At 35.9% G+C, this 21,127-nt stretch overlaps 2 protein-coding genes across 7 annotated transcripts; one reads left to right on the top strand and one right to left on the bottom strand.

Annotated features, from left to right (window-relative positions):
* Positions 1 to 2,652: 2,652 nt before the first annotated feature.
* LOC117573132 (YTH domain-containing family protein) lies at positions 2,653 to 13,662 on the bottom strand. 6 transcript variants are annotated; one of them, XM_034256063.2, is made up of 9 exons: positions 13,521 to 13,652; positions 13,415 to 13,461; positions 13,098 to 13,116; positions 11,881 to 11,979; positions 11,711 to 11,818; positions 5,827 to 5,927; positions 4,401 to 4,553; positions 3,698 to 4,335; positions 2,653 to 3,640 (listed from the first exon to the last, which is right to left on the bottom strand). In XM_034256063.2, the coding sequence occupies exons 2-9, from the start codon at positions 13,430 to 13,432 to the stop codon at positions 2,692 to 2,694; spliced, it is 2,085 nt and encodes a 694-aa protein (XP_034111954.1). In that variant the 5' UTR covers positions 13,433 to 13,461; positions 13,521 to 13,652; the 3' UTR covers positions 2,653 to 2,691. The 6 variants fall into 6 exon arrangements, with proteins under 6 accessions (XP_034111954.1, XP_034111955.1, XP_051863669.1 ...); XM_034256064.2 differs by having other exon boundaries at positions 11,881 to 11,976; XM_052007710.1 differs by lacking the exons at positions 2,653 to 3,640; positions 3,698 to 4,335; positions 4,401 to 4,553 and adding exons at positions 5,590 to 5,661; positions 5,722 to 5,754 and having other exon boundaries at positions 13,521 to 13,662.
* Positions 9,897 to 11,338, top strand: LOC117573249 (purine nucleoside phosphorylase). The gene is made up of 2 exons (XM_034256314.2): positions 9,897 to 10,776; positions 10,833 to 11,338. Exons 1-2 carry the CDS (start codon positions 9,961 to 9,963, stop codon positions 10,869 to 10,871), a joined length of 855 nt encoding a protein of 284 aa, XP_034112205.1. The 5' UTR covers positions 9,897 to 9,960; the 3' UTR covers positions 10,872 to 11,338.
* Positions 13,663 to 21,127: the final 7,465 nt, after the last annotated feature.

Here is a 21,127-nt window from a genome sequence, read left to right as displayed (position 1 = left end):
CAATAACGTAGTTTGCTAAGGTAAATCTATTCCTCTGCTCAAAACCTTATTATTAGCATATTTATCGAGTATTTAATTGTTTTTCATCTTATACATATATCCTAACATATTTTAAGTTAACTTAAATAGCTGTCCAGCGTCTTTTAATATTTTTTCGCGGTTTTCGATTAATGCATGCTGTTCACAAATTTATTTTGTTTTGTCGGCGTGTCAACAAGCCCGTGCTTGGTATCGCTGGTCACTTGATGGTACTGCCATTAGTACGTCAACTTCCAAAAAAATAAATAAATAAATCAATAATGAAAAAGTTACTATCGCACCTTCTGTCTTACTACCGCTACGCGCTATCCATAGGGTAGAAGGGTATTATAACTTTATTCCGGCAGGAAATGTATGTAACAGGTATAGAGAGGCATCTCCGACCCTTTAAAGTATATATGTATATTCTTGATCAGCGTCAACAGCCGAGACGATCTAGCCACGACGATCGAGATCTAGACGATCTAACACGTGGGCTGAAAAGTCCCGGGCCTTACACATAGATTGTGCTAGTTTTATTGGAATCACCTTTTTTTCAGTTAATACAATCCTTCAGAAGACAGCTGCTAAAATTTCATGATATTCTATTCATTAGTTTGTAAGTTATTGAGCCAAAAGTGACACTACTTTTTCTATTTTCACAACAATGGAACAAATGAAATTTCGTCTTCTAATCTTACAATACTTCTTGATGGGAAAAAATACCGTTCAAGCAAAGCTTTGTCTTGAAAAGTTTTATGGGGACTCCTCTCCATCAGAAACAACAACAAAACGTTGGTTTTCTGACTTCAAACATGGTCGTAGAGACACCGATGATGCAGAACCCAGTGGACGTCCAAATGGGGAGGTCACACCAGAAAACATAAAAAAAATCCACAAAATCGTTTTGAATGATCGAAAATTAAATTTGCGTGAGTTAGCTAACATCGTAAAGATATCAAAAGAACATGTTGGCTTAATAATGCATGAGCATTTGACTATGAGAAAATCTCTTCAAAATGGCTGCCGCGTTTGCTCACTTTTGACCAACAACAAGAATGTGTTCATGATTCAATGACAGTGACAAAACTACATGAATTTAACTTCGAATTGCTCCAACATCCACTAATTCGCCAGATTAGGCTCCCAGCGACTTCTGGAGGTTAGCAGTCCTGGAAAAATGCTCGCCGATAAAAAATTTCACACGGTTATCACTGAAATTGAAGCCTATTTTGAGGCAAAAAATAAATCGTTCTAAAAAATTTATATTGAAATGTTACAGCGGCTCTGGAATGATTGCGATGCTCTTGATAAAGATTAAATTGATGAGTAACGCCAATTTTGATCCAAAAAAAGCAAGTTTTCTTTGTCAGGCCCGGGACTTTTCAGCCCATGTGTTAGAATATAAGAGATTTACCAATTTTTTTTTCGACAGAATTTATGTTTGCCACGCTCACTTCTGCATCTGCATAGTGTGAAATTTTGGTATATATTATATAATAACTTTAGACGACTTCACGATTCCTGAAAATTTGGTTGCGATCAGATAAAAATTGTCGAAGTTATTAAAGAAATACTTTTGTATGGGAAAAACGCCTACTTACTAGTTGTCTTAGTTGCTGTGGCTGACAATCTGGTATATTTTGCACTACATATTATATCTTGAGTATAGCACCATATCAATATACCAAATAGACAATTCGTAATTTTATAGTATTTTGGTATATTTGGAGAATAATACCGCAATATGTTGCTTTTATTCAAAATGGGTAGCGGGTATCTCACAGTCATTTGTAGCTTTCTTACTTTTTTGATATAGATTCACAATAGAATTTATATTTTTGTTTTTTACTGTAATATATTTAATAATTCAATTTATTCTGGGAAGAATGTGAAGAATAATGGTCAGTCCACAATGATTAAACTGTTAATATTGATAAGAAGTACAGTTTTGGGGTGATCACAAATATTCCTGGTATCAATGGGTACTGTCACAAGTCACAAGGGGATTTTCCAACCGATTTTTCAATTTAGAAAAATAGGTTATCAAATAATTTATTTTTAGGACATTAATATTTCTTGTATATACTATTATATAAATTGATTTCAGTGCAGTGGAGATTGAGGCAACAATGGGTATAATAAGAACGGTAACTTTAATTACGCAGTTTACACTTCACATACATAGATGAATATTAGTTTAATATTAGCACTAAAGTTTTAAGGAATGAATCAAGAAAACCTTTATCTTTAGGTGTGTTGAACCGTTCAAATAAAGCGTCAATCATTTTATATAAATATAATAAATTACATAAAATTTTTATTATATCAATTTTGTTAATTCTAATTTACCGGTTGTTGGCTTTATTTTCATCTTAATTCTACCTCTATAAATTACTGCATATACACAATCGTTAAGAAAGTCTTAAACAAAAAATCAGCGAATGTTACAATATTACGATGACCTTCAGTCAACATCATTCATTAAATTATTTTTACCGCATCTCAGTCACAAATAGACATTGTTTTGCATTCTACATTGTTTTAATGTTTTGCAACGCAAATTTGATTACCAGAAATATATATATATATATATATATATATATATATATATATATATATATATATATATATATATATATATATATAAATTACTTCATATGTATCTATGGTTCAAGGATTAATACAGACTTTAGGCAAATCCCTTGATGATGATAGCTCAGATCTCACACGCACATCACTTTTCATTTGTTCAGTATTATATTCCCGTTTATTTAGCCTTGATTTAGTTGAATAGCTATGTAAATGGTCGTCCTTTCTGTTTGATCCATGTTGACGTAATTCAAATAAATTTTCCCTATCATTCTGCACATTTTCCCTCTCGAATCCTCTTCGATAGTCACTGTAGCTTGAGCTGAAGCCACTGGGTCCAGTAGTACTTTTATGAATAGAATTGCGATCGCGAAAATTATTACCTCCGTTAAATGAATTTTTTTGTGTTGTAGTCATAGCTAAGCTACGAGAGTCGCTGCGGACATTTCGCTCCCTTTCTCTGTCATCGATTTGTTGTCGATTGAAATGACGATTAATTGACAATTGAGATTGATTAATGACATCGGTTGAGTGAACTATTGGACGCTTCGATGAGACTTCCTCTTCTTGTTTTTTTTCGTAATGGGAAAAGTCATCAAATATGGATGTTGTGTGCTTATATGAGTGTAATATTTGTAGAACTTCAATGCCCTTTGCGTTTTGCACCTCTTGTGTATCTCTTGAATATGTCACTGGCTTATTGTCATTATTTTCAAGACGAATGTGCCGCAGCTTTCCATTAGGCACATCCTTGACATATATCCATTTTACTTTAAACTTTCCCCTCCATTTGTCTTGAGACCAAACGCTGGATGTGGAATTATAATCTACCGATGTCATCATTTGAGCCATACCACAAAAGTGGCCTGAGCTATTTACCGAAAAGAAAAGCAAAATATTACCGCCTTCTTTGTATCGTTCTTTAAAAGCGTCATCCAATCGCTTATTACCATGATCTGTAGAGCACCAGATCTCATACTTTATACTACGATGAATATCATCTTCAGAATATGATTTTATAACAAAAAAGCTAAAAAAAAAAAAATTATAAATTATTTGTAGATTTATAAAAAAAAAATGTAATTACCGTGCAGTGGATGCTTTATCTAAATCAATTTCAGTTGGATTATAATTGTTTTTGTCCTTTAATTCATCCAATAATATTTGCGGATCAGCAACCACTTCTTCTATTATATTCGGCGTATTCGGCGCCGCAGCTCTTGGATTACTTTCATCATTATATTCATGCTTAATGTTTTTCTCAAAATCATGTCGATGATGACCAGTGAAGTTTCCCCTACGATCTGAATATCGATTATGAGTACTTGTAGCTACAATCCGTCGAATTGGCTGCGCTGATGCACCACTAGTCTGACGTGCATCGGTAGCTTGTTGTTGCTGAAGGGGTGCCCAATTTTTGCGAGATTGTCCTATTGTTGACGATTTTGTGCTACACACATTGATGTTGCTAGGTCCAACCTCAAAACGGTCATCTTTTTCAGATCGTCCGCCAACAGATTGTGTGGATTCTTCTTTAGTCGATGCAGAAAAATGAATATCCGAACTGGTTAATTCAATGGGTATCGGCGGGGATGGTAAAGGAGGTGGAGGATTACTGTCGGGCAAGTCCCACACATTAACATCTAAATTATGCTTGCCCGGTACCATTGGTGGCGGTGGCATACCCGGACCTTTTTTTTTATTGATGGAACTGGCAAATGTTGTCTGTATATGCAAAAAAGGAAAATAAAAATAATGAATATTTTGGAATAAAAAAAAAATATGCATACTTTTGAAGTAAGTTTAGCTGGCTGTGAAGCAATTGAAGCCCATGTCATCTTCTTCGGGACAGTGATGGCGGCGTGTGCCTTAACTTCATGGACAGATTCCCTTGTACGTGTGTCGAACTGACTGATTGATTGATCATCGCCATTTTCATTAATCTACATATACATATATATAAATATAAATAAGAGGCAGAGCGAAATTAATAATATGTATAAAAACTAGGCAGTTGACAAAGCCAAGCAGCGGCTTGTTTTGATTTTTAAAATGATTTATAAAAAAAAATTTGTTTTATGAAGTGGCTTTAGGAGCTAAATCTAGAAATATGCTCATGCTTTGCCCGCTCCATATAAAGCTAAAAGCAGATTCAATTCCAATATTAACTTCAATTCGAATGTGACTTATACCAATTGGGATTTACAGACATGTGAAAGTTATCAATCTAACCAAAGCAATTAGCCAATCTGATTGATCTTCTATAATTCCTGGATTTGCTTTATGGACATAATTTCTGTATTAATAAAAAGGCCACTGTCATACGGAATAAAAAAATGTGCTCACAATAAATTTAACTTTATGAAATTTGTAAAATATATAAAGTAGTATCTTTTGGTCGATCCCTCTCCAATGAAGCCTTATTACTTAATCATACATTCAATTATCATACATTAATTATTAAACAAGCTAGAGTCGACGTGAATAGACTGGTTTCAATTATGCCATATTCTACCGAAAATACACCGCAAAAATACTAAAATACACTGAAAGCTATATTTAGTATATCGAAAGTTTCAAAATATACCATAGAATAAAAATAAAAAAAGGTTATTCTTATAGCTCTAGATAAGTACTTTAATGAGAGCTAAGAATGGTCTTGGAAAAAAACCCCTTCACTTATTTTTAAAATTGTTTTAGTTTGTTTTTTTTACTGTAAAGACGGTCGCACGAAACAAATTCCGTCAGATTGTCAGTCAAAAGCATCTAAAACCCGTTTGCTGTAGGCGTTTTTTTCGAAATACGAAAGTATTTATTAAATAAATTATACAATTTTTTTCTGATCGTTATGAAATATTCCTGAAATCTTGAATACTGTAATGATTGTATGTACTAAAAATTGATTTTTATAGGTTTCTGCGGGCGGAAATGGTAAGAATTTAAAGCAAACTTGACCTACAAGTGACCAACAAGTGTTGTCGAAAAATTATAGCTCTAGTGTTTGAGATCCAATGATTCATACGGACAGGATATATCGTCTGGGCTGTGGCACTGATCAAGATTATATATAATTTAAAGGGTTGGAGATGGCTTCTTTTGCCTGTTACATACATTTCCTGCGAGCTCAAAAGTTATAATACCCTTCTGTATTTATAAGAGTATCTAGTAAGTAATAGTGGAATTCAAGCGACAGTTTTTATGTAAAATTTCACTTACCTTTTCTGCAAAAAAACGTCTTGAATTCCATGCATTTATTTGTTGATTTTCTCTCTTTGAATTATTAAAACTGCTTGGATTTCCATATTTCAGCTTTGTGTCTGCAAAGAAATAGGTATTTTATATTATTTTTCTTATTAATAATATTTAAGGTAATTACTAAATAAGCTCAAGGAGATAAAGTTAAGTTTTGGAATATTCACTGTAAAAATGAAAAAATATATATATTATATTGTGAACCCATTTGCAAGTATAAGAGCAAATCGTATATTTTCATCTAATAATGATGTTCATAATTTTAATTTCTATATTGGTTAATATTTTCTTAAACTCTTAACTGTATACTTGGAACCACACAATCCAATCTATGCATCCGGTCTTCGCTGAAATTAAAATTCTAATTGTTAGATTGAAATCACACATACGTCACGAACTCGAATGAATTTTTACTTTAATCTCTAATATTGCATTACAGTAAAATCTTCTTTAGCAGATCAATATTAAACCGGCATACCTCTTAGTAGCATTCTAAGCCGTTGTATAATTTTCCAAAACAATTTCGTATCTTTTCAGCGGATGCCCTTTTTGTTTTATTTTTCTTAAAATCATTTTATAAGTATGCGTAAAGCAATGAAAATCATTGATAAGTTTTAGGCATAAAAAACATTGCCAACATATAGTTTTTTCTATTATTTTTATTTTATTTAAATTTTTTTTTATTAATAATAGTAATAAGTGGTGTTCTCAGTCTTCTTTTGTAAACGCGAATAAACAAATAATAGTAAACAACTACTGTCTACTACTACTAATATCAAACTGATTTTAAAAAAAATGCACTCGTGAGAGACCCATACAACGAGTTTATTTTCGGGACAATCTTTTAGTAAATGGTTGTCAACATGCTTCCTCTAAACATGCTACACCAATATTCGCATTGCTTATGTACTTTTTAACCAGATTTTTAAAAATAATTTATTATTTATCTTTTCAATGATAAGACGTGCATCATTACATTTTTCACATTACATTAAATTACAAGGAAAGTGGGAAGACTTATTTCGAGCCTTCGATTTGATAAAATAATTTAATGGCATATTACACAAAAAAAATTTTGAAAAATAACAAAAAATCCTACCAATGTTTCTTTCAGTTTCTTAATTTCTTTTATCACGAATAGCCATTACAAACTAGGACTACTAGAACAAATATTGCTGCATAATTGACTTTTTTAATATAAATAAATTTGTACTAATAAATCAGAAAAAAATAGTAGCATCGGATATTTATGTCTCTTACAACACGCATTCAAAGTTCAAATTCTAAAACAGATTTTAATAAAATCGCAGAATATTGACTTTCCGTATTCGCAGTAACTTTTCATGAATATAAATCATTTTTTCAGATAATGTATGTGCATTTTTAGATCTTGATTATATTTTTATGTATTTTGTATTATTTGTATATATATGTATATTAAAAATGAAAAGCTAGAAAAGTGCGATAAGATAATAATACGAAGAAAAGAAATAGACAAGGTGGTAGGATCAAAATTATTATATTGTGAGCTAAGAGCGGAAAGGGTTATGTATGGCATAATTTTCACTACAATGCCGAAGGGAAATGAGTAAGAAATTTCTAGTGTTTCTAATAGGAAACCTGAAACTAGTTTGGCTAATCAATTAATAGGAATCGATTTCACAATTAGTTAACATTGCTTCAAGCATGGTTCTACGATCGAAGATTGACAATAAGTGTCTACTACGATAAGGCGGAATTGGAATCTCAGTTCAGAGCACGAAGGGCTGGCGAAGAGCAACATTGTTTTTGGATGAATTCTAATCTATCTTGATTAACCTTATATTTGGGACTCCAAATACAAGACCCAAGGTTATTTTTAAGTATATTGATACAGTACCACATTCGAAATATACCAGATTGTCAGCCAAAGCAAAGTGGGCGTATTCCCTATACAAAAGATTTTCTTTAATAACTTCTACATTTTTTTATCAGATCGCAACTAAACTTTAAGAAATCATAAAGACTGTAGTTATTATCGTATGTAGCAAAATCACCGCTCTAGTTTCTAGTTTAATATGCTTGTTATTCGATTGTTGACGATTTTCGACGCATGCGTGTCAAAAATTTTGATCTGCGTGCAAACATAACAAAACCTGTCGAAATTATAGCTATCTCTTATGGTCTCTGAAATCTAGATGTTCATACGGACAGACGGACATGGCTAGATCCTCTCGGTTGTTGACGCTGATCAAGAATATATATACTTTATATTTCCCCATGGATAGCAGGTATACAAATAGAAGTAAACAAATATTGTAATTGTATGTTATTTATTTTTTAGCAACAAATAGATTATGTAAAGACTTTTAAAAAAAATGCCAAAGCACAAATGCTGTAACTTTATCAGACCCTGAGGGAAAAGTAGGATTTGTACTATTTAAAATATTTAATATTGAAGTATTGGAAATTATGAGTTCCAGAAAACAATTTGAGCCATTTATCTTATAAGGATACGGCAATACCAATTTAACGTTTTGAGGTGTATAAGTTGTTCGATATCAGCAAACAATTCAGATATGGACTGACTTGTATCAGCTGTATTTCCATCAAAAAACATGGTTGTTGGAAGTGTTGACGAACCACGCATTTATTGACAAAGTTAAAAGATCTCGGATCTCGACGAATTTGCCGCTCACAACTCACAAGATATTTATTGTGGACAATAAAATTAGATCGCGGAACGGTGACCTTGATGAGACTGAACTTGCCACTGTTGTAGGAAAATCCATCAACACTTTCAATGTAGGATGATAGGGATCTTCAGGAGAGGTCAAGCGTACTTTTCGATTATTGGGGGACATTTAAAAGATGCAGACCGGTGCAACATGAATGTTTTTATAACAAAGAATTAAAGAATATTTATGAAAGCAGCGTTGGAGGATTATTAAATATACATAAATGTTTAATTATGTTAGTATGAGTTGCGGCTGTGTGGAAAAGTAACAAGTAAGAAAGCTACAGTCGAGTGTACTCGATTGCGAGATACCCGCTACCCATTTTGAATAATTGAAATATATTTTGCGGTTTTTTTTCTCAAAATATACCAAATATACTACAAAAATACTAAAAATTGTAACAAATGGTATATTTGGTATATCGATATAGTACCGCATTCAAAATATACCATAGACGGCACAATATACCAGATTATTAGCCAAAGCAACTAAGACCCCTAGTAAGTTTTTGCCCATACAAAAGTATTTCTTTAATAACTTCGACAATTTTTGTCTGATCGCAACCAAATTTTCCGGAATCATAGCTACTGTAGTTATTATTGTATATACCAAAACTCTAGCTTTAAAATTACGCTTGCTATTCGATTTTTTTGATTTGCGGAAGTGGAAGTGGGCGGGGGGTGATCTGCGTGCAAACATAACAAATGCTGTCGAAAAAAAATTATAGCTCTATCTCTTATAGTCTCTGACATTCAGTGTTTCATACGGACGGACGGACAGACACAGAGACGGACATGGCTAGATCGTCTCGGCTGTTGACGCTGATCAAGAATATATATACTTTATATGGTCGGAGATGCCTCCTTCTACCTGTTACATACATTTCCTGCCGGCACAAAGATATAATACCCTTTTACCCTATGGGTAGGGGGTATAAAAAGTATGATCTTTTCAACTGGTGTCTAGTGGTATCGCCCTTTTACCCTATGGGTAGGGGGTATAAAAAGTATGATCTTTTCAACTGGTGTCTAGTGGTATCGCTCTTGTTTTTCGTGAATATTCGGTATATACACACTCGGTTTTAAGCCAATTCAAGATTTCGCATATTAATGGTATTAATAAAGAAACCTTAATATTTAATTTGAATATAAAATTAATAACCTTATTCAAATATTTGTTATTTGAACAAACTTTTGTCAAAGTTGTATATGTTACCACGATAGACCAGAGTTTAACAGAAGTGTTATTTTATAATATACAAATGTAATCCAAACATGCCATGACGAAACAAATGAAAATATCATTTAGATTCAGAAAATCAACAATTGAAATTAATTTTTTGGAAATTGTTTAAAATATTAATTTTCTGGTAGGAAGGACAATGGGAGAGCCACTTACCGATTCTAAAGAAGTAAAAATTGGTATTATTGGCGAATCTGGTCTAGATACTCCTTTGGCATTAAATGATAGAAAAGAATGTGCTGTATGTACACCATTTGGAAAGCCTTCAGACATTATTATTGAGGGAGATATTGAAAATGTCAAATGTGCACTGCTTTCAAGAAGTGGTCGTCTTCACGATATAATGCCATCTAACGTTAATTATAGGGCTAATATTTGGGCTATGCGTAAGTTGGGATGTACTCATATCTTGGCAACGAACACTGTTAGTTCGCTACGTGATTATATTCATCAAGGCGATGTTGTAGTTCCACATGATATTATTGATAATACTACAAAACGGGAACAAACATTTTATGATGGTGCTGTGGGTAGCCCTTTTGGTGTTTGTCATTTGCCAATGTACCCTGTATTCTGTGAACGAACAAGAAATCAGCTAGTAAGAGCGGCAAATCTGCTGGAGATTGCGACACATTCAAAGGGAACCGTAATCACTTTAGAAGGACCGCGTTATTCTACAATTGCTGAAAACAATTTATTTAGAAGCTGGGGGGCTGATCTTCTTAGCATGACGTTATGTCCCGAAGCTGCACTAGCTAAGGAAGCAGGAATTCTATATGCATCTTTCTGTTTTGTAACTAACAAAGAATGCTGGTGTGTTAACCAGCAAGTAGCAAATACTCATGAAATAATATATGCATTTAAGAAGAAGTTAGACAAAATTCAAAATATTCTAATTAATACTATTAAAGGCATTTCCCAAGAGAACTGGTCAGAGGAGATATTAAAAGCAAAGGTCAGTTAATTGTAATTTTGAGGAAACTTTTATTTATTATTGTATACTTATTACAGATGTTAGTTTGTAGTAACTTTTCAAATCGAAATCAGTAAAATAATATTACAACTTAATAAATACAGCAATAAAGGCTATTCTCAATTTGATCAACAATTTATTGCTGGAGATTTTTTTTATATATTCATTTGTGCCAAAAATGATTGATGGCAACGAAGCAGCCGTTTGCAAAAATATATCAGCTACTTAATTATGTAATCAAATCGAGCTGAGTTAAATTAAATTGATTAAAAATTCTAATAGTAAGAATACTGTCTATCTTTGAAATGAAAAATATGTAGCAATATAACTGAATTCAATACATTTGCTTCAAAAATTTATCATTCGGAACTCGGATACAAAAAAGTGGACTCCGTAAATGAAAATCGGCTTGAAACTACTGTCTACGTCTCTGGATGAAAGTGATTTAATTGGTGATTTATTAAATTGCTAATTTTAATAACCAAAAAAAAATAAAGCATGTATTATAGTTTTTCACAAATTAAACAAGAAATTACATAAAAAATTGTCTATTTATTGTTGAAAAAAAGTGTCTGTGGCTCCTTGAAATAAAATTCGAGTTGAACTGATTTCTGTGGCATCGCTGTATTGTTGTTATTATAATATTAAAATATAAAAATGTCAAAAATAATGTTATATTTTAGCCAACACCACTGACAAAATTCAAAAGATTCCAAAATCAAAAAGAAAGTAGACATCCTGAAGTGAAATATTAGTATAAGTGTTTTCTGTGATATTTCTCACTTTTTCACGAGAACTTTATTTGTGCTCTTTCTCGATTTAGAAGCCGCGACTAATAATACTTAATTCGAGCTCACATTTCATTCAATTCTTCGAGTTGCCTTGCTTAAACCTAAATTATTTCAGTCTTACTTACCATTATTGTGAGATGTTTTACGTCCTTTTCCTGTGTGGCTTAATGATGTAATATTATTTTCTTTCACATTGAATGGCGGAAATTGGAATTGCATTGAGCTTTGATTACCTGATTTAATGCGAAATAGATTTAATTAAATAATTTATATTATTTATTTTAATAGAAAATACCAGAGTTATCATCATTGGCTGGAGAAGATAAGTTTTCATACGATGCCTCATCAACTTGTTGGCTCCATGGTATAGTGCGCTCTCCAACAGATTTTACTACTTCCGTTTATATATTAATAAATAATAATAATGGAGAAAATAAAAACAGTATTAAATACCACTAAAATAATAGAATAGACCATTAGAATACCAAAGCTCTGATATTCACTTATATTTAGTTGACTACAATTTTAAACGCAACACAATTTTGTATAACGACATAAGACTTGGCCTGAAGCTTTTGATCTAAATAACTTCGGATATGAGAAGAAAATCTTTTATATTTCTAAATGATCCTTAATTATTGTTGACAAATTTGTATACTTTTACTTTATAGTGTTACCCTGACCCTTTAAATGATTCTTGGAATCTGGAGAGATGTTGGAATAGTTAGCATTGTCCTTAAATAGAAAAATAGCTTATGATAAAACAAAAAACCAATATTTTTTTTACACCAAAAGCTTTTCAGGTTATGTGTAATTAGTTATTAATAGTTTCAACAATAAAACTTCAAACTTTGGTTCCAGTATCCTAGGAGTAACCTTTATGCTAAAACTTTTGACATTAAGACGGGGAAAATTGGTTCATATAGAACTGATTAATAAAAATCCTCACTTTTACAGGCTTACGGTTTAATGGCATAAGTTGACTGTTATATGAAAAACTTTTACACTTGCACTTTAATACTACACTAAACCGCAGTATAAACTTAGTCACATTCAGTTAAATTTATTTATTTGCAACTTGAAGCTATAGTCCTAGAAGGTTTACACAACAAATTAAGAGTTAAGTCAGACTCGGAAGATTATATAAAATATTTGAGACCAGCCTTCAATGATGATTATGCAATTTTTTAAACTATTTTAATAGTCTGCCTGTAAAATATATTTTGTGGTTTATGAAAACTTTTATTTTTCAGAAAAGGGTTCGGCAATAACACCAGCTATCCAGTTGGTGCAATCTAGAAGAGTTAAATCGTATGTAAGAAGAAATACTCCTACTACCTTTTAAATATTGTGAGACCACATGTATTGTTTTATGCTTAATTTTATGCAATTTATACGTATTTATTAATTACGGTAATGTAAAGATATATCATCATACACACACACAAATACATATGCACATTTATCCAAGAGATTTTGAAAAACAAAGACATTGAATATTTATGAGTATACCTGCAGTTCCTGATAATTTCTGAAAGAAAAAGATGCAATTGTTAAATTAGCACAGTAAAAATATCAATAATTGTGAGTACACCTATCATGTAATTACATATAAATGCATGTATGTATAAATATTTAATTATTAAATTGTTTAATACACATTACTTCAATAAATTTTTGAGTTGATTAAGTTATATTGACAAAAACATTCACGTATATACATATACATATGTTATGTACATGCACATATTCTACAAATATACATACATATGTAAGAATATCTGTAAATATGTACATACACATATGTATGTATACCAAAATGCCATTACCTGATCCACGCCTGACATTTGCTGCCGAATTCAGCTTTCTTTGTGTGCTAAAAACAGTAAAATACATATAAAATCACAATCGCTAAGCTAGAATTAATTATCTCACCAAAAAAATAATTAATTAATGAACAGGTTAAGTATTGCAATTGAAAGTGTTTTAATAAATTAAAATACGCGTTTTTGACATGTAGAACTGCACACTACACTTAAATGTGTAAATTACACAGACCCATACAATTTGATATAGCATTTGTCCTATGCGAAGCCATCATTTTTTTAAACGCCGTTGGTTTATCGAAAGAGGGTTGCCACCCATGCATATAAAATCCATTTTTAAACTTATGAACAATTTAACATATGCGTTATATACATATGTGTACATATTTATATATTAATTTACATAAAGCGGTGTTCCCAGATGCGTTAAATCGTATTTGTTTATTTCAATTGTTTGCACGCCCACCTCCGTTCCAGCAAATGGACAAAAATCGAATACCAAGCGTAGAGCGATGATTTATGGTACATACAATAATACCTATAGAATTTTAAATTTCTAAAAATTTGAGAATAGATAAAAGTTTACGAAGTTACATATTTAAAAAATCTACCACAATGGGGTATTGCTTGTTTAGGCTGACAATCTGGTATATTTTGCACTAAATGATATACATGTTGTATGTATTCTGAATATAGTGCTATATACCCTATACAGCCTTTAGTATACTTTTAGTATTATTGCGATATATGAGCGGTAGCGGGTATTTCAATGTCGAGCACCCTCAACTGTAGCTTCTTTGTTTTTATAAGAAGTTGAGCGGAAAAACATTTGTTCAGGGGCACAAAAGTAAAAAAGTAAAGTAAAGGGGCACTCATGCAGAAAAAAGACAACGAAAATTAGAAATTTGATTCCATTCAATAAGTATACATTTTATATTTAATTTATTATTCATTAATTTGCCTTACTTACTTGTATCGGCTATTTTCTTAAAACATATTTTTTTCCTCTGCCGATTTCATTTTATTTTTATTCTATTCTTTCTATTTGCTTTTTTGAAACAAACGCTAAACAAATTTGAAAACCTTTAAATCACCAAAATTTGTAACTACAATAATGTGTGTGGCGGCCAGTCTAATGGATTATTTAAAATTCTAATTAAAGTTAATTTTTATACCCGCTACCCATAGGGTAGAAGGGTATTATAACTTTGTGCCGGCAGGAAATGTATGTAACAGGTAGAAGGATGCATCTCCGACCCTATAAAGTATATATATTCTTGATCAGCGTCAACAGCCGAGACGATATAGCCATGTCCGTCTGTCCGTCTGTGTGTCTGCCCGTCTGTCCGTCTGTCCGTATGAACACCTAGATCTCAGAGACTATAAGAGACAGCATTTGTTATGTTTGCACGCAGATCAAGTTTGTTTCAAATTTTTGCCACGCCCACTTCCGCCCCTGCAAATAAAAAAATCGAATAACAAGCGTAATTTTGAAGCTAGAGTTACGAATTTTGGTATATACAATAATTACTATAGTAGTTATGATACCTGAAAATTTGGTTGCGATCAGATAAAAATTGTGGAAGTTATCAAAGAAATACTTTTGTATGGACAAAAATGCCTACTTACTAGGGGTCTGAGTTGCTTTGGCCGACAATCTGGCACATTGTGCCGTTTATGGTATATTTCGAATGGTGTACCATATCGATATACCAAACATACCATTTGGTGTATTTTTAGTATTTTTTCAGTATTTTCGGTATATTTTGAAAATGATAGCGCAATATTTTGCTTTTATTAAAAAAGGGTAGCGGGTATCTCACAGTCGAGCACACTCAACTGTAACTTTCTTACTTGTTATTTTTTTTATGACTGAGAAACTTGCTTACGTAGTGCATCTGCGTAAAGACGACTTGTGCATCATCTTGCCTGACATTGTTGAATCGACGTCTAAAGTGAAGAAAATATTCTAAAGTAGCAAAGTCGAAAGTTAGACCGTAGTACGCGAAGATACTTGTTAATGTTCATCCAGCAGATTCCTATTTTAGATCGTCTCGAAGCGGTATATTCCTAATGAATAGTTTCATCAGAAGACTATTGTCAATCTGTGGTGTCAAAAGGAAGTTCAAGGCTTGTGGTCTAGTCGTTTTGAAGTAAGATGGAATCGGATCCTTCCCATCTTGGTGATTCCTTTGAAGTTTTGAAACGACGGTCTTTGTCGATTAAAAACGCTTAGCGAAAGTTCTTAAGTTAAAACGAACGTACTCAGAATTTATAAATGAATACAGGGGGACGGGCTACGTATCCGAGGTGTCTACGACCCCACAGCAAATCTACAAAGCTTAGGTTCGTAAGTAATGCTTCGTGTTGTACTTCGTCACATAAGGCGTTGAATGACATTCTTATAGTAGGACCGACCACTCAAGGATAGCTGTCTAACGGATCATTCTCTACGTGACATCTCGGATGTTTGATCAGCTTTGCACTTTTGATATTAGAAGCAAATATACTGCTTCAAGAGCTCTGACTTCAAAGGTGTAATGGGACGAATGTATTATTCGCAGTTTTGATACATCGTGGCAGCAATTGAAGCAAAGCTTACTTTTCCGATGGCACACATTCTTCAGGAGGCAGTGTAATTTCCGAAATTTGACTTGGGAATCGTTTACCTTGCAGAGCTCTGCCATCGAATTCGAGGGCTGGTAACATCAGTGGAGTAGATATTGATATTCGTCTTTGTTATTGCGGGTTGATGTCGACTTGTTCATACTCATATTTTTTTATGATGCTAAGTTTCTTCTGTTCGTCAATGCGACGGACTTTTTTGGAGCAAGTTACCCGTGTAGATCTAGGGAAATGCATCGAGGCCAAGGAAAGCTCAGTTTTTGACGTCGCATCAAGAGCCAATGAGATTTCGCCACCGACGGATCCTTACTTCTGAGGTCTGCGGGAGGTAGATGTAAAGGCTGCAAAGCAGCTACTTCAACGGACGGTGGGCACCGCTCACTGCCGAGCAATTGCAAACAAATGGGTGCTCATCAGCTATGATCCAAATAGCCCTTCGTTAGTGCACCATAAGTTAGAATAAGAAAAATGGATTGCATTGTTAGAATAAGGGAAAAGTGAGACCGTAATAATGCAATAGTTTTATGTTCGAAGCGATTTTGCCTTGCATCGACATCTTAATTAAGTTACGATTAATAATAATAATAATGATAATGATAATAATAATAATAATAATAATAATAATAATAATAATAATAATAATAATAATAATAATAATAATAATAATAATAATAATAATAATAATAATAATAATAATAATAATAATAATAATAATAATAATAATAATAATAATAATAATAATAATAATAATAATAATAATAATAATAATAATTAATTTTTTTTTTTTTTTTGAGGTAGGGAAGAAAATGTCTACACACCACCATAGCGACGTCTCAAACTATGGCTGTGCTGGGATCGCATATGCATGCTGACCCGCTAAAAACTCCCCTTTCTCTGTTTCAGGGCGGAATTTCCCAGCCCGGAACCGCATTGAATGCGCATAACTTCAGGCTGGGCGCTCTGGTGTTCTTAGCTCATCGTTTCACCTGCGTCCAGGCGCCTCTTTTTGCGTCGGAGGATTCTCTCGACGTGTCTTGTTATTAGTTTCCAGTTTTGCTCGTTACTTACGAGCAGTTTGGCAACGTTTTGTGGCCTCCAGGTTCCATCGATCTGCGATTCAAGCAGCTCTCTTTCTGTTTGCCACTGAGTGCATGAGAAAAAAGTATGTTCTGCGTCATCTATATCGGCATCGCCATACACGCAGCTTGGCTGTTGGCGTAGTCCTCTTTGGTGCAGGTACTTTCCGAAGTATCCGTGCCCAGAAAGCAGCTGTGTCAAATAGTAGTTTACTTCACCGAAGTCGCGGTTGCTCCATATTTTTACGTCAGGTATTTGTTTGGCAGTCCACCTACCGGTTGCTTCGTTTGTCCAGCGATCTTGCCACTGTTGCATAGTTTCCTCTCTGGGGTTGGTGTCAGGTTCTTGGTTATTTTGGCGCTTTAGCCAGGTGCGCCGTCGCTCTCTGGCCTTCAGATCTATGGGGATTTCGCTGCTAATCACCAAGACTGCTGCTGTCGACACTGTCCGGTATGCGGACGTTACTCTAAGTGCCGCCGTCCTCTGGACGGCCATGCTTCAGAGCCGTAAAGCAGTATTGAGTTTACTGTTGACATCAGCAGTTTACGCTTGCCCTCAGCTGGGCCACCAACGTTTGCCATCAGCTTACTGAGTGATGCCACTGCCATTGACGCTTTTTCCACTGTGTGGTTTATTTGGGTCCAGAAAGTCATTCTTGGGTCGATACGGATGCTTAAGTAGTTGAGTGATAATTTTGTTTTTATTATGTCGTCGCTCACGTGCATGTTCACTTCGAGAGGGATGTGCCGTTTTGTTAAAATTATTAGTTCTGTGGCGAGCTTTAGACCGTGGGTTTCGAACCAAGCCATTGCTCGCATCATGTCGCGTGCCTTAATGATGGCGGCGATGTCGTCGGCGAACCCGACCAGGTTGCAGCCGTCTGGCATTTCTATTGAAAAGATGCTGTCATAGCTAGCGTTCCACAGGTCCGGGCCGAGGATAGAGCCCTGTGCTGCACCCGAAGTGACGGTCTTTCGCCTGGTCCCACTTTGCGTCTGGTATATCAGCTCTCGTTTGCATAGGTAGCTGCGGACCATGCGCATCAGGTAGGCTGGTGCTCCGAAGCGTTTTTCTAACGCGTCGATGACGTCAGTCCATCGCAGACTGTTGAAGGCGTTTCTAACGTCAAGAGCGGCCAGGAGCACTATTTTTTTGGAGTAGGCGTTTCCTCTCTGTGCATCGCTTACCGCTTCTATGACGCACTGCAGCGCTCCAGCTGTCGATCTACCTGGTCGAAAGCCATGTTGTCTGTTTGATAGGCCACCTGCCCTTTCTATGGCTGTAGATAGCCGAGGTTTTAATAATCTTTCTAGCAGTTTCCCCGCTGTGTCAAACATGCATAGCGGGCGATATGCACTTGGTGTAGCTGGGTCTCCTTTCCCTTTGTCTATTAGCATTAGGTGCTGTCGCTTCCACACCTCTGGAAAAATTCCTTCCATCAAGCAAGCATTATACATGTGTAGCAGGATTTTCGGGCGTGCGTCTGTTATGGCTTTTAGTGCTTCGGATGGAATCCCATCGGGTCCGGGTGCTTTGATGTTTTTCAAAGATTTTGCTGCCGATCTGAGTTTTTTCTCTGTAAAGAAAGGAGGCTCTTCGAGGGCGGGCGTCTCTGGGTCGGTGCGTCGTTCGTGCTGTGGGAAGAGCGTGTTGACTATATTGGCCATGACGTTTTCGTTGAGCTCCGGAGTCGGCCTTTGCGCTCCTAACTTGCGCGTTACGATTTTGTAGCCAAGACCCCATGGGTTGGTATTTATGTCGTTTCATAGCTCTTTCCATTTGCTCTTTTTGCTGTGGACAATGGCAAGTTTAAGGCGCTTTCTAGCTTCTTTGTGCTCCTCGCTTTCCGCCGTAGAACTGCTTCGAGATCTGGCTCTAGTCATTTTCCTTCTCGCGCGTAGGCAGGCTTTTCGGAGCTCCGCGATCTGCTCGTTCCACCAGTAGGCAGCTTTCCTTTTAAGGAAGCTCGTCGTTTTGGGCATCGCTGCGGCGCAAGAATGCTCTATGGCGCGCATGGTGTGGCGTACTATGCTTCTTGCATCCCTAGGGTCTACGGCTGTTTCCATACTTGCGTCGAGTACTTCGATGAGTTTCTCGGTGTCCAGTTTTTTCGCGATCCACCTTCGGGTGATTTTCTTATCATGGTCGGGCCGACGTCTATGGTTTGAGTTTATGGAGAAGCAGATATACTGGTGGTCACTGCCCGTGTAGTCCTCCAAGACACCCCACTCCTGTAGTTTACTCGCTGCTCTTTCTGTCTGGGATTGTACCCTCGCATCCTGGTCTGGGGTGTGGACTTCATTTGCGACCACTAGCCCGAGCCTGGCAGCCATGTCAAGTACCCGTCTGCCCCGGGGGCTTGTTGTCGGCATGCCCCACTCGATGGCTCTAGAGTTGAAATCACCCGCGATGATCAAGTCTCCGCCAAACTGTTGTGCTTGGTCTTCTATTGCGTCTAGCTTCGTCTTAAATTCATTTATACTGTCACTAGGCATAAGTTAGCAGCTCATGATTGTACAGATTTTAGTTTGTGCCCATACGAAGCCTTGTCCGGCACCACTTCTTATGACGGTGAAGTTGTTTATGTTTGGCAGCCAGATGGCTGCCGTCCCGGTGTTGATGACAACATCAACCGCCTTCCCTAGCACGAGCTGAGAGAGAAGCGAGTCGGCTGTCTTGCTCCGGTGCATGTTTGCTTGGAGGATCTTCATGTTTGGGCTCTTACCGATGCACATTTGCTGGAGGCAGGGATGTGGTCAACTGGTTTCAGTCCGGCCGTGACGCACACGCAGCATTTTGGAGGATTTTTGCATTCCTTGTGCTTGTGTCCAATTTCGCCGCACCGGATGCAAAGGTTTCTTCTGTCTGGGCCTTTGCACTCTCTTTGGGTGTGACCTGACTCGAAACATCTAAAGCAGTGCGTGGGGATTGTTTGCATGCGCATTCTGGCGTGAATCCAGCCAACAGTTATTCTTTCTGCTTTGAGAAGCGTCTCTGCAGCTTCGGTTTGGAGTGTGACATATGCTCTCACTTGTTCCCGACTATTTGGTTTTGTCACCACTATTTTTAGTCGGTCCCCTATGTCCGGGAGGATCTTCTGTATGGCTTCCTCGACATCGTTGGCTGTAGTGAGTGCGTCTAGATCCCAGGTTTCCAGCGTGTTCGTCGGTTTGAGTTCCTTTACTTCCGCTGATTTTTGTAGGGCACCTTTGATTTTATTAATGAAATCGGTGCTCACTTGAGTGCCTTTTTTCATTTCTAGTAGTAGCGCTCCAGTCATTGTTTTTCGAACTGCATGAACTTCAATGTCAGCGTCGTTTGGGTCCACAGTTTCCTTAAGGCTTTTAAGTATGTCTGCATAGGTGTGTCCATCGTTTGGTTTCACAAGAAGGGCTTCATATTTTGGCCGTCTTTTTTGAGTGCTGCCTTTCTCTGAGTTTGACTTGACTCCTGAGGGTTTATTTTGTTCGCCGCCAGTTGTTTGTTTGGGTGCGCTGGATTTTTGCCTGTGTGCTTTATCAGCCTTTGACTACACAACCTGTCAGTTTGCGCCTGTGCTCGTGGCGCATGGTTTCTTTAAGTTTGGTGTGTCGACGTCCACTGGGTTTGGGAGGGGCCGTTTTGACTGCGGAGCGGCAGAGGTTTTCGGCGTAGTCGATTCATCCACATTGTTTTTTTTAATGTCGCTTATGCGTTTACCTTCAGCCTCCTGTCTTAGCCAGTTTCGTCGGTATGTTTCCACTTGGTCGAGGATTTCGTCGAGTTCGCCGACTCTTTGCTTAACATCTCTAGAAAGGTTTTTTTGGATCTTCATTGCGGCTTTCGTGTTCCGCAAAACCTGCCGGCACTCTTGCAGTGCATTTTCTTCTTCCCTATATTATGCTATATTATAAAGGGCCTTACCTCAGTCAACACGGCTCCATCGATCTATCGATGGATCAACCACTTTCTTAGCGACACGCGGGACCTTACGACCTTGACGAAAAAGTGAAAGGCAGGCGTGTGGTCCCCACG

The sequence above is a fragment of the Drosophila albomicans genome, chromosome 2R (assembly GCF_009650485.2).
Source record: "Drosophila albomicans strain 15112-1751.03 chromosome 2R, ASM965048v2, whole genome shotgun sequence".
Classification (NCBI taxonomy): Eukaryota; Metazoa; Arthropoda; class Insecta; order Diptera; family Drosophilidae; genus Drosophila; species Drosophila albomicans.
Note: the sequence above shows the minus strand (reverse complement) of the source record. Positions and strands in the feature narration are given on the sequence as shown.